The sequence below is a fragment of the Drosophila mauritiana genome, chromosome X (genome assembly GCF_004382145.1).
Source record: "Drosophila mauritiana strain mau12 chromosome X, ASM438214v1, whole genome shotgun sequence".
Classification (NCBI taxonomy): Eukaryota; Metazoa; Arthropoda; class Insecta; order Diptera; family Drosophilidae; genus Drosophila; species Drosophila mauritiana.
In genome coordinates this window covers 20480744-20492322 of record NC_046672.1, presented here as the reverse complement: position 1 = coordinate 20492322, position 11579 = coordinate 20480744, and the positions used below count along the sequence as shown (strand labels likewise).

At 44.2% G+C, this 11579-nt stretch overlaps 1 protein-coding gene across 1 annotated transcript; it reads left to right on the top strand.

The window, feature by feature from the left end:
- The first annotated feature begins 8945 nt into the window (after positions 1 to 8945).
- Positions 8946 to 10223, top strand: LOC117148494. The gene is made up of 2 exons (XM_033315875.1): positions 8946 to 9132; positions 9233 to 10223. The coding sequence occupies exon 2, from the start codon at positions 9264 to 9266 to the stop codon at positions 10140 to 10142; it is 879 nt and encodes a 292-aa protein (XP_033171766.1). The 5' UTR covers positions 8946 to 9132; positions 9233 to 9263; the 3' UTR covers positions 10143 to 10223.
- The last annotated feature ends 1356 nt before the right edge of the window (positions 10224 to 11579 follow it).

The following is an 11579-nucleotide window of genomic DNA, read 5'->3' as shown; positions in this document are numbered from 1 at the left end:
TAGTAACAAGGCGTCCAGTCAAATGTTTTAATCTGACTGCTCGTAGTTATATTTTCCACAAGCTTTATAACATCTTTTAGTGCATTAAGTTCATCTTTATGCCGAAACCGGAATACCCACCATGTGTATTTTTGTAAATGGGTGAATTGTGTGTCTAGGCCAAAAGGAAAATCATAGCGAGGCCCAAACAACCAACAACCAGAAACCGACAACCAGCAACACACAAGCCGTCATGTAACGGATGCGAGTGCAACATGGGCTACGAATGTTGCGTTTTCCTGGGACTTGCTCACTAGATTCGTTTGGGGCGGCTGGAAAAACTGAGCGTTTATGAGATACAGGTGGAAGTGGAAAATGTAAAATGATTAAGCTAGGTCTCGTGGGCGTGGTAGTAGGAAAATTCAGAGTCAATTTCCTAAGTTAAGAGGGAACTGAATGTGAAAAGTACGAGTATTCAAGTTCTTCTCTACAAGTACTTATAAATAGTACAACTAATATTTCTCCATATAGTTATTTATGAATATATGTATTTCCAGATTCATATATTTCTGTTGCATATGCGTTGATGGGGATAAAATGAAATGGGGATAAAAACATATATATTAGACGATACTATGAATCCCGTGGGGATGGCCAAAACCACTACACAGAAGACAAAAATGTTTTTATATATAATTACCTAATGGGACTTTGTTTTAGATACAATGTTAGACATTCAGATATGTACCGAAGTAATTGTTAACGCAAGAATGCAGTTGCAGCATTCCCGAGGAAGGCAATCCAATGCCGTTTTCTTCTTATTGTCTTCAGGAGACGAGTCCTTCTCCCAGGCTGAGCCACATCCATCTCCTGTTGCCGGCCATTCAAAACGGAATCTGAGTCCGGGATGGGTATCGGTGGCAAGTGGGGGAAATAGGGAAAATGGGCAGAACGGGGACTAAGCGTTTCACTTTCAGCTCCGTTTGATGGCCAGTCGCTTTTGAGCATGAAATCGCAATGCAAGCGTAGCCCGAGCTCTCCGCCCCCCCCCCCCCCCCCCCCACACACACACACACTTTCCACGGGCGCCTTTCATCCATACAAATCACACTAAACCGAATACGTCAAGGCGGCGACTGGATGGAAATGGGTGGAATTGGGTGGATGGTCCGGGGGGAAGGCACCAGCACTGGCTTTCCTTTGAGTGCCAGCCGGCTCAATATCACAGGGAAAATAGCCGCAGAAAAAAGCGACTCTCTCTCGATAAGAAACAAAGGCACGATAAAAAAATCGTGCGAGAGAGGTGGCCAAAAGGGAAAACAGGAGCTGACTTGACTACAAAACCCAAGTCGCAACGGATGCGGCCCCATCGACAACATGGCTGGGAAATCTGTGTAGGGAGGCGGAAATGGTGGTCCTGTGCGAAGGATTGACTTTGACTGCCGAGCCATATGTATATCCTGTTTGTGCCGAGATTTGGCTTTGAGCTATGGATATCGTTAGAGCAGCTCATCGATTTGGCACCCAGAGGGGGCTAAAAAAAGGGATGCCATGGGTGTGCCGAGGGGGGCACTGTTGTCGCAACTTCGAGTGTCGTGTGCTGCAAAGTTTACAAGCTCGCAAGCACTTTTTTGTCTGCGCCACCATGCTGTTGCACTGGCCCTTTTTTAATTACATCCTTCGCAAAACAAAAAACAAAAAAAAAAACAAACAAAAAAGGAAAAAAGACCTTAGGGACTGCTGAAAAAAAAAGGGAAAAGGGGAACCCGGCCAAACCAAAAACTTGTACAAATGCCATGGTTTGGCTTTGGCCTACGAGTATCGCATTCTTTTTTCTGCACTCTGCAGCTCCACGCTAGTTTATTGTGAAATTCCAATAAATGCAGTGGGCGTGGCTGCCATAAAGGTAGTTGTACGACGGGGCAAAAAATGCACGGAAATGGAAAATGGGCAGCAGAGGAAGCTCTGCCTGAAGAACGGTGCAAAACGAGCAGTTGAAAATCGTAGAAAATCGGAAAATTGGCCACGCAATGTGGGAAAAGGAAGGGCGCAGAGAGAGTCCTTAAGAAGTCGGTTGAAAGGACCAATTGAAGGTGCTACTTCATTTAGTTACGAATTATATTTATGCCTAGAAAGTCACACTTTTAATAATAATTAAATTTAATAATTATAATTTAATAATAATAATTGTATGTCGTATTTGAACCTATGTATATCAATTTTATTGTGTTGATCACTTGTTTATATAATTTGATTAGTTTAATCAAAAATGTTTGCGTTTAATTGAATTTTTGCAACCGAAGAAAATAAAAATAAATTATCTGCAATATTTACATTAAAAATATTTTAAAAGTATTCCACATCATTAAATTATATCATACAGTTAGGCGACGCTTTTAAAATTTATTCGTATTACAAAAAATTGGTTTTTCAAGCTACTCCGCTGGGTGGCCAGAAAATATTCCTTCAGCTCGGTGAACAATGCAGAAGACACCTGCAGCGCCTGGAACCAGTCACAAAGGACGAACACACCTGGAATAAGCGCCCGGGTAACCCAGCTCACCCACCTCCTCGCAGGACGCCACTCGGTTCAATTGTGCCAGGGATTGCGATCCGATTCGATGCGATGCGCTGTGCCAAGGACATCATCGTCCTGGGGCCAGGGGGATAGGTGGGGCGGGGAAATCGGGAGGACTCTGTGTCTTCCTTTGGGTACTTCAGGTACTTGGGTACTTTAGGGATTTTGTGCAGATTTACATGCAAACAATCAAGATATGCCCGGGCTTTCAAGTGCCCCGGAGTTGCGAATGCGAGCAGGAAAAGCGGAAAAGCGGAAAAATGGGGGCAAGGGACCGCCTGCCAATACGTCATGTGTGCCTCAGCAGCGGCTTACCCATGAGCAGCAGGTGGAGGTGGAGCAAGAGGTGGTGGTGGAGGCGGCCGTGGTAAGTGGAAGGTGGAAAAGCGGGAAATGGGAAAAGGGAAATGGACGGGCGGTTAAATGCCCCTGTGCACGTTTCGTTTGCTTTTCACATCTTTTCACCTTTGATTTTCCATTCGCTTTTCGATTGTCGCCAGACCCTTTTCCCCAAACTCATGGGTTTTCCCCGCTTTTTTCGTTTCACAGGGCAAAAATATTTACACTCCAACTTTTGTATGTCTCCGTTTATAAAGCATAGGTATTGGGTTATTAGGTTACAAATTATTGTTAAAAAGAACTTCATCATTCCATATAAACTCTATTCTTTGAAATTTAAAACCAGTTATTTCCAAAGTGTTTACGTATTCCATAGTTAATCGAGGTAATCATTTTCTCTCAGTGTGTTTTTTCTGCGTGCCTCTGGTTTCGTTCTTGTTATTTTCTCAATGTTTGTTAAATAAATATCTCTACACATGTTCCGTTTACAATCCCCTGCCCTTCTCCGCTCGTCACTTTTGGTTGATATTATTGGTTTTTAATTCAATTGGCACTTACGTATGTTAAATGTTTTCTTTTGGGGATTACTTGACATCGTCTGAGTCCAGCTAATCCCCTTCCTCGCGATCCCCGTGTCCTTATAAATGTTGAATGCGAGTTAATTATTTAATGCCTGTCGCCCAGTGGCTAACACGACCCCTTCAAATGCAAATTGCCTTCGTCACCAGCTGGACTCTGGCTTGGGTAGGGATTTGGACGTGGACGTGGACACAAACAACACGGTCAGCAGGATGTCGTACTATTCTGGCCAGGCGAGAGTCTGCTTAAGGCCAACTTAAGAGTCGGGGAGTGGGCCAAATATTTATTTAAAGAGGAATTTAACATACTTGTTTTTACTATTGAAAATTTACGGAATAGACAATATGCTAACTTAGGTAAGCTAAGCTAATTTTGTTACATGTTTTAAGTTAAGTCATATGCCACGTTCTTTTCTAATAATAATTCAAAGCCAAAGGATAAGGAGTATAGAAAATTAACCCTTAGCACCCCAGCATCCCCAAATCTAGAAATTATCCCATCCATCCCCAGTTTTGGTCAAACATGGCCGCTAGGGTTGCTACAAATCAGTGGGTCAAATGATGGTCAATATTCAAGGGAGAAGATTTATCTCTGCGCATGCTCATTAGCCACAAACGATCCAAACCAGCCGTTCTTTAAGACTTTTCATCGCTATAATCACTCATTTGAAAGAAACTTTAAATACTTTTAAATGTGATTTCCAGCATTCAACCTAGCTCATTTTTGGGGACAACAAACTCCGATATTATATGATATATATACTCACTCTCTAGTGAGGTGCCCTTTAAAAAATATGTTCAAATATGTAAGCACAGCGCAGGCGACCCATCTCCGCGCTTCTCAAACAGCTCAGCTAAGCCCCCTAAATGCCCCAGGGGTATGCCCCAGATTCCCACATGTGTGAAAGGAATTTAGGGCCAAGATAAGGGGTTTTCGGGATCTTTTGGCCAGCAGCAGACACTACAATGGTCAACGGCTGGCCCTACGATATTTACGAGTTTGCTGCGCGCATTATCATTAATTTAACGGATTAGCAGGAGCTGGGCACATCAGAAACCACAAAACCGCCTGGCAAAAGGACACAAGAGCAGTTGCGCTACATTCCAGGAATTTTAATTGAGTTGTTCCGACTGCTGGTGCGTGATTTAAGGCAAATCCCGAAAATTGTGATAATCGACTTTGATGCCCGACTGTCGCCGCCGACATTGTCGCCTGCCTATCTGTGTTTTTGAAAATTGAAAATGGTAAATGGAAAATGGAAAACAGAAATGCACCAGATACAGAGACAGAAACAGACGGAGACTGCGACTGAGACCGAGTTGTAGATGTCCTGTTGTTTTTACCACTGCCCCACGAGATGGAGAGAGGTCCTTTTATTATTACGACAGGACGACACTTGGGTGCAAACGAGCCGATTATTGCCGCCTGATAATGTTCTAATTGCCCTGCAGTTCTCGATACGGAGCTGCAGTTCTCTCACTCGAGACGGTCCTCTCCATGGGCTCCTACTGTTTGGGCCCATTCTGGCCATCCTGCCCAACTTGCTCATCCTTTTAATCCTTGGCAGCAGTTGCAGTCGAGTCGGTTGTCGGTTGTCCTTTTGTGTGGACGGCACGCTGGGCCTCCTCCTATCTGCCATATATCTGGCGTATCGGGCTTGTCGGTAGGTGTTTTATTTGCCAAATGCATCCGACAACGCCCCGGGGGCCCAGCTACAGATACGGATACCACTGGAGGACCAGCGAGCACTTCATTAGTATCTACGTCCTCCAAGTCGGAGACCGAGTCCAGCCGAAATCGAAGTCGAAGCCAAGAAACCGAAAACGACAACGATCGAAGAAGAAACTCAACCTGAAACCGAACTGACGGCCTGCCTATCACTAACCGCAGTTGGTCACTTTCCTGGAATTTTCGGACAGCATCGGTCCTTTTCAAGTTGTCACCAAGCCGGGATAATTGATTCCTCAACTTTTTTTAAATTATACAAAAATACATCTTTATTTAGACATTAAGGCACACTTAAGACATATTTAAATATGAAAACATTTAGTTAACGCTCAATGGGATTTGAAACCCGATTTCGCAATATAGGTAATCTACTTTCAATTCATTTGGCTGCCCGATATAAATATAAATAATATTTCTCAAGATCAGGCTATAGAGATTATGTAGGGATTTTGCGAGCCGTGACACTCCGTTGCCAATATCTTATACGCTGTTAATTCAATCTGATTGCGCCCAGATGGAGACCCAATAAAACCGAATCGCCGGCAGTAAGGGAAAATTGAAACGCATAACAGCCGCAATGGGATACCCCCAATTGGGTCGCCAAATCGGTGGAATGGGGGCCTCGAATGTCCAACAAGATTTGATTTTTATCGCAAGTATATTTGAATTTTATTGCGTACGAAATTCTCGATACAATCGCCGGCCATAAAAGCGACTGGAGCCAAGTCCACCTAGCCATGGCCAAAAGGCGAAATGGTCAAAATGGGGTAAACAGCTAAACAGCAGCCGGAGAGCAGTCACCATTTCTTGGCCACGTTGGCGTCATTTTCCACGCAATAAAATAAACATTCAAAACGAAATCAACTTAAACGCCTCAAACTGACCCGGCCTTAACCCCTTGGGTCCAACTCCTTGTCCGTTCCTCAATGTGGCACATTTAGTTTTATGCTTATTTTTATGTCACTCTTTCAAGTGATACTCTGTCCAGAAGGTATTGCCCAATTTTTGACGAGAGTTGCACTAACTCATGAGAAACTATATTTGTTAATTACATAGGTGCGTCACTTTTATAAAAATACAATTATTTAAAAAGCGGTACTGTGTTTGTTCAAAGCAAATCTGAAAAGCCAAACTAAGAAATTGCGGCTAGCATATTTTAAGGTGGTTATCTTGTATTTGAACACGTTTCTGAGTTTCTTAATTTTAAAAATGCAACCGGATGTCCATCTTAGTTGTGTTTAGTTCTGGGGTCAACGATGCCTCTTTTAAATTAAACGCTATAAAATACGTTACGTATCATAAATATACACACAGAGAGTGTATGGTCCTTTCCTACGTTTACGTAATTTTTGTGTTGTTTTTGCTGACTTTTTTTCCAGAACCCTCCTCCCGGGTCAAAGTTTCAATGGCCAGTGGCCGCAAATCCCCGCCAGCTTGCAGCTAATAGTTTGGGTAAACAAGGGACTCGGGCAGAAAAGGGTTGATTTAATAAGCTGGACCGATTCGATTCGAATTCTATTATCTGTTGTCCCCCCATCAGGACCCAAATCAAATGCGTATTTATCGGGACTTAAATGAGCCAAGAAGGGGGCTGGAAATCGGAACACCCACGAGCTGCTGAATGGCCCAAAGTGCCTTGGCCACAATGGGTTCGGTTCGGTTTTTGGTTTGGGTATAGGAGTGGGAATGGGTATGGGCATGGCCATGGGCATGGGTATGGGTATGTGCTTCTGTTTCTGTTTAGGTTTCGGTCTGGGGGCTTTGTTGGCCATTTGAGTCAGGGCACAGAAGCAGCAGTAAACAATCGTAAAATCTCGAAGGAGACAATGGGCTGGCCAGGAAGTGGAAACGACAACGCCGGCATCTCGTTCTCCGTGTGCGGTGACATCATCGGCCAATGCCAAATAGCAAATGCCAAACAACAATTACCCAGGGCTGTTACCATTTTCTCGGTCCTGATTGCTTCATTTTCGGTGGCCAACAACTCCGCTGGATGAGTTATGGCCACATGGATGGCTCATCTCCAGTCCAGCTTCTGTCGCAGTTTCAGTTCAGTTTCAGCTCAGTTCCAGTCCACAATAAGATCTCAATGGGATGTTTGAGGGATCCTCGGACGGGTTTGATTTATACTGCGGATGCGTCTGGCATCGACCAGCCGTTGGCCTCATAAATGTCCCAAAAGGACCTCCGCCAGCTGCCAGTACCCATTTCAGGGTATTTTTAAGCCATAATTGTATTTCGACAAGCTCCTTTTCAATGGTCTCCACCGTTCAAAAGCCTACGTATCCTTAGAGTATTTAATGCGCAGCTAAAAACCTCGCGATTCTTTTCGCTTCTCATGGAAAAGTTTCGATGGTCAACATATTATATTTTATATATCTTTATTAAATTTGTAATTTTTTTCTTATTTGTTCTACTTCTGCGCTTGCACATTTTGTTAGTAGCTTGCACTAGTTACTTATATGTTGTGTCAATATAAACTTTTTGGCGATCTTCGAGAAATGGCTTTGCCAAGGGAAATGCGCTACTTCCGAATTGGTCGGCGGTGTATGGCGTCGCCATGTTATGAAAACCCGTTTTCCCGAGCCCTAAAAACCTTGGACCAAACAACAAACGACTTTTATGCGCTGACATAAAAGGGCGCAGCATCAGAAAATCAAAAACGATAAAAACGCTCTCTCAACTTTTATTTTATCCCTCATGTGGAGCTGCAAATTGTCATTAGACATGCCGAATTTATGATTTTCGACTGTGATTTCGCTCTTTTTGCGCCATTCTGCCATTCGATCCAGCACCACCCACCGTCGCCCGCTTAAGTATGCTACACACATTTTTTTGGTAACCCTTACCAAGGCCCAAAGCACCCCTTTACTTTACCCCTCCGCCGCCGATGTGGCACACAAACTCATAAATTGTATAAATTGTTCGGCTATTATTTCTCGTGGCTGTCAACGCAATATTGCAGGCAAATTGTCCTGGACAATGACGACAACATGTTGGCGGGGAAATGGGCAAACAGGGGCTATAGGTTATAGGTCGGCTTGGAAATACATTTTTCTGTGTGTTTCTATGAGCCCCAAAAGTGAGAAGGAGGCGCATCAAAGTGGAGATTACCTCTAGTTTTCCGACAACCTGTTTTATTAACAAGTTTTTACCACTCTTTTCATACTTTCTAACATGTATGTCCAGCTGTGAATCTGCTGCTTAGGTTCAGCAGATTCTTTCAGTATGATCTATCATTTTCAGACGACATTTTCAGTTGCAGACCGCCAACCCCTTAACCCCTAACCATATATGGATTTTTTACCCAACCATTTTTATGGCTTTTTCTGCTCGTTTGTGTCAGATTTTTACCCATTTTCCGCAATTGACTTTGCAGCCTTGACTTACGCCAAATGACATAATTAGCCATGGGCGGGGGGCGTGGCAGGTAGACGTTTTAGGGCTAGGGTTATTATATAGCACGTAACCCTAACGCTGGCCATGCACCATAAAAGATGCAATTTCGCGCGAATTCTAACCCCAGCAAATCCTTTTTCGTTCTGCACTTTAATGCCCGTTTTTTTCCACCGAAAATACCCGGTTTTCCTCCCTTTTTATGCCGTTTTTATTATTATTTGCGAAAACGGTTAGAAAGTCAATTGTTTTATGGGATTACGGAAAAGCAGCAGGCGGGGCATTCCAGTAGGTGCTGCCTTAAAAGTCAGCTGCCCAAACATTTGGGGCCTACAACGCTACACCCAGATCCCCAGTCGTCGTCCGAACTCCGACTCGACAAGACCAAAAATATATTTGAGCTCAATAGTTTAAAATTTCGAACAAAGTCAAGACCACAAAATTTTCATATAAAATTTATCGTTGAAAATAACTTTTCGTTCCGCTCTTTTTTTTCGTTCGTTTTTTGTTTGAGGATATAAAATATATATTAGGTAAAAACTGGCCGCGAAAAATACATAATATAATAACATATTACATGTAAAACCAAACAAAAAACATTTCAAAATCAAAAAAAAATTAAATTCCACACAGATTAAACGGCGTACGGACTCACTGCGTTACAATGCAACGTTCGATTTTCAAGAGTAGCTGTTCCAGGACACTGGTCCTGCTTAACTACCTTAAGTCCATACACCACAAGAGCCTGCACGTGGAGCAGCTGATGGAGGCAGCTCCTACGCCCAAAAACTGCTGTCTGGATCTGCTGGGTCGCTTGCTCCATGGCCGATTGAGTCTCCTGGGCGGTCGTCCTGTCCCGCCCAGATTCTTACCGCTGTTGGCGGGTGATCGCAGCCTGCACTTTAATGCGGACGAGGACGAAGAGTTTCGTAAGCGATTGGCCATGCAGCTGAAGGAGTTGCGAGAGACCCTGCAGGAAAAACAGGAACTTCGCGAGGGACAGGAGCAGGACTTTCATGAGCTGGAGCAACAGGACGAGGAGGAGGATCAGCCGTACGTGCCCAGATCTCGGGAGATCTCCATGGAGGATCTCACCGACGAGGAGCTTAGCGACGTGCGGGGGCTGCGGATGAGTGCCAGCCAGGATGATGGCAAGTCTGGTAATTTCGAGCAGCCAGAAACCAGTGAATTGGAAAGCGAGGAGACGGCGGATGCTAAGGATCCCCGGGAGTCCGGGCAGCCGCGGGAGCCTCAAGATGCCCACGATAACATCGAACACGTTCGCGAGGGCGAAATCGAAGGAGTTTACTGGACGGGCGAGGGCAAACGGATTGTCACTCAAGCGCCCCAGCGCAAGACGGGCCACTCGGGATTCATCGATGGCCATGGCGAGGAGATTCCCCAGGAGGACTCCAAGCAAGAGGTGCCTCCCTATCACCCTGAGCCTCGGGCCCAGGCCCATGCCACCTCCAAGGTGGTGAGGAAGGGCCGCAAGCCCAAGTCCTCAACCAAAACCCACACGCCCAGCGATTCCGACGAATAACTAAATTGCCAGTAAATGAAACCAAAACCCTCGAGCTGGGATCGCTAAAATAAATACAAAAGGCTAAAAACAAAACGCTCTATGCCGTGTTTCCCTTTCCCAGTAACCATCTGAGGTTTCTGCGGGTTGCATTCAGTTGAGTCATCTGCAGCCAGCACTACCTGGCCACCGCTTAGCAAATTTTATGCAATGCCCAGAAGTCAAGGACGACTTACCTGGCCGGACAACACACGCTTCCCACACGCGGCGGCCGGCACTCTCACTCTTTTTTGCGTCCTCTAAAATCCTTTTTTACAGCCCTATCCTTTTTTGGCTTTTGGTGGAATTCTGGGAAAATTTTACATAAAGATCGTAGCTCACCGAGAATGGTTGTTTTCTTTTCTAAACTATAATTTTTCAAATAGATTTAAATGTTTCTACCCATTGGTGGCTCGTTTAATAGTTTAATTAACTTGGACAACAGCCAATACAAAGATGTTGTAGCCAAAAGCGGTATCTACTAATGAGGATATTCTCCCCTGTCTGTGGCTGTTCCATCTGTACCTGCTCCATTGACCCAAGATGATAAATGATGTTTGCCAATCTAGCTGACCCAAGGCCGGAAATTAAATTTGTTCGAAAATTTGCCACTTTTCCCCGTCTGTTTCTTATTTGTTGTTTGTTTCCCCCTCAGAGTCACGCCCGGAAAAAATCTGGAGAAAGGACTGTGGGAACGAAATGGGGAGGAGATCTGGAGAATTGATTTCTGGCTTTGGGAATCTTGTAGAACAAAAACATGTACATATAAGAAAATGTTTTTATTTTGTGTCTTTTTAACTAGAAGAATCTTGGAATATAAAACTTGTTTCATAAATATTATAGCAAATGAGTGCTCGTCAGCTTTCAATTTATGTACGTATTTGGTATGTATCCGATATAATTCTGTTGGTCAATTAAGTTGTTAATGTCTCTGGACTGTAGTATCTCCACAACCGGTTATTAGAGAGAATTTGGTAAGATGGGAGCTCCTAGGGAATGGGACGACCTCCCATTGAGCAGCCTGCAACCTGCGACAGTTTATTGAAACATTTTTCAGCATTTCTTACACAAATCCGTGGTCTGGACAATGGGGGGCTGCGGAGTACAGTGGATCCTCATAAATCATGTCACATTTAGACCGTATATACCGGCTGCGGTTGTTGACGGTGCCAGTTCGTCTGCCGAGATCCCTGAAAGTGAAACCCTAACTATTATCGGGGATTTTTCACTCTCGGCTTTGTGCGGTTTGTTGGGGTTCGGTTTCCCAAAGAGAGAAATCAAATAAAAAGAAAAAACTCGGGGACAAATGAAAACATCATATCATTCATAACACTTGTTTGGCTGGCATTGATTGAGCCAACAACACACACCCCATGATCCTGACCATTTCCTCTGCATTGTCCTAAGCGATTTCTCAGT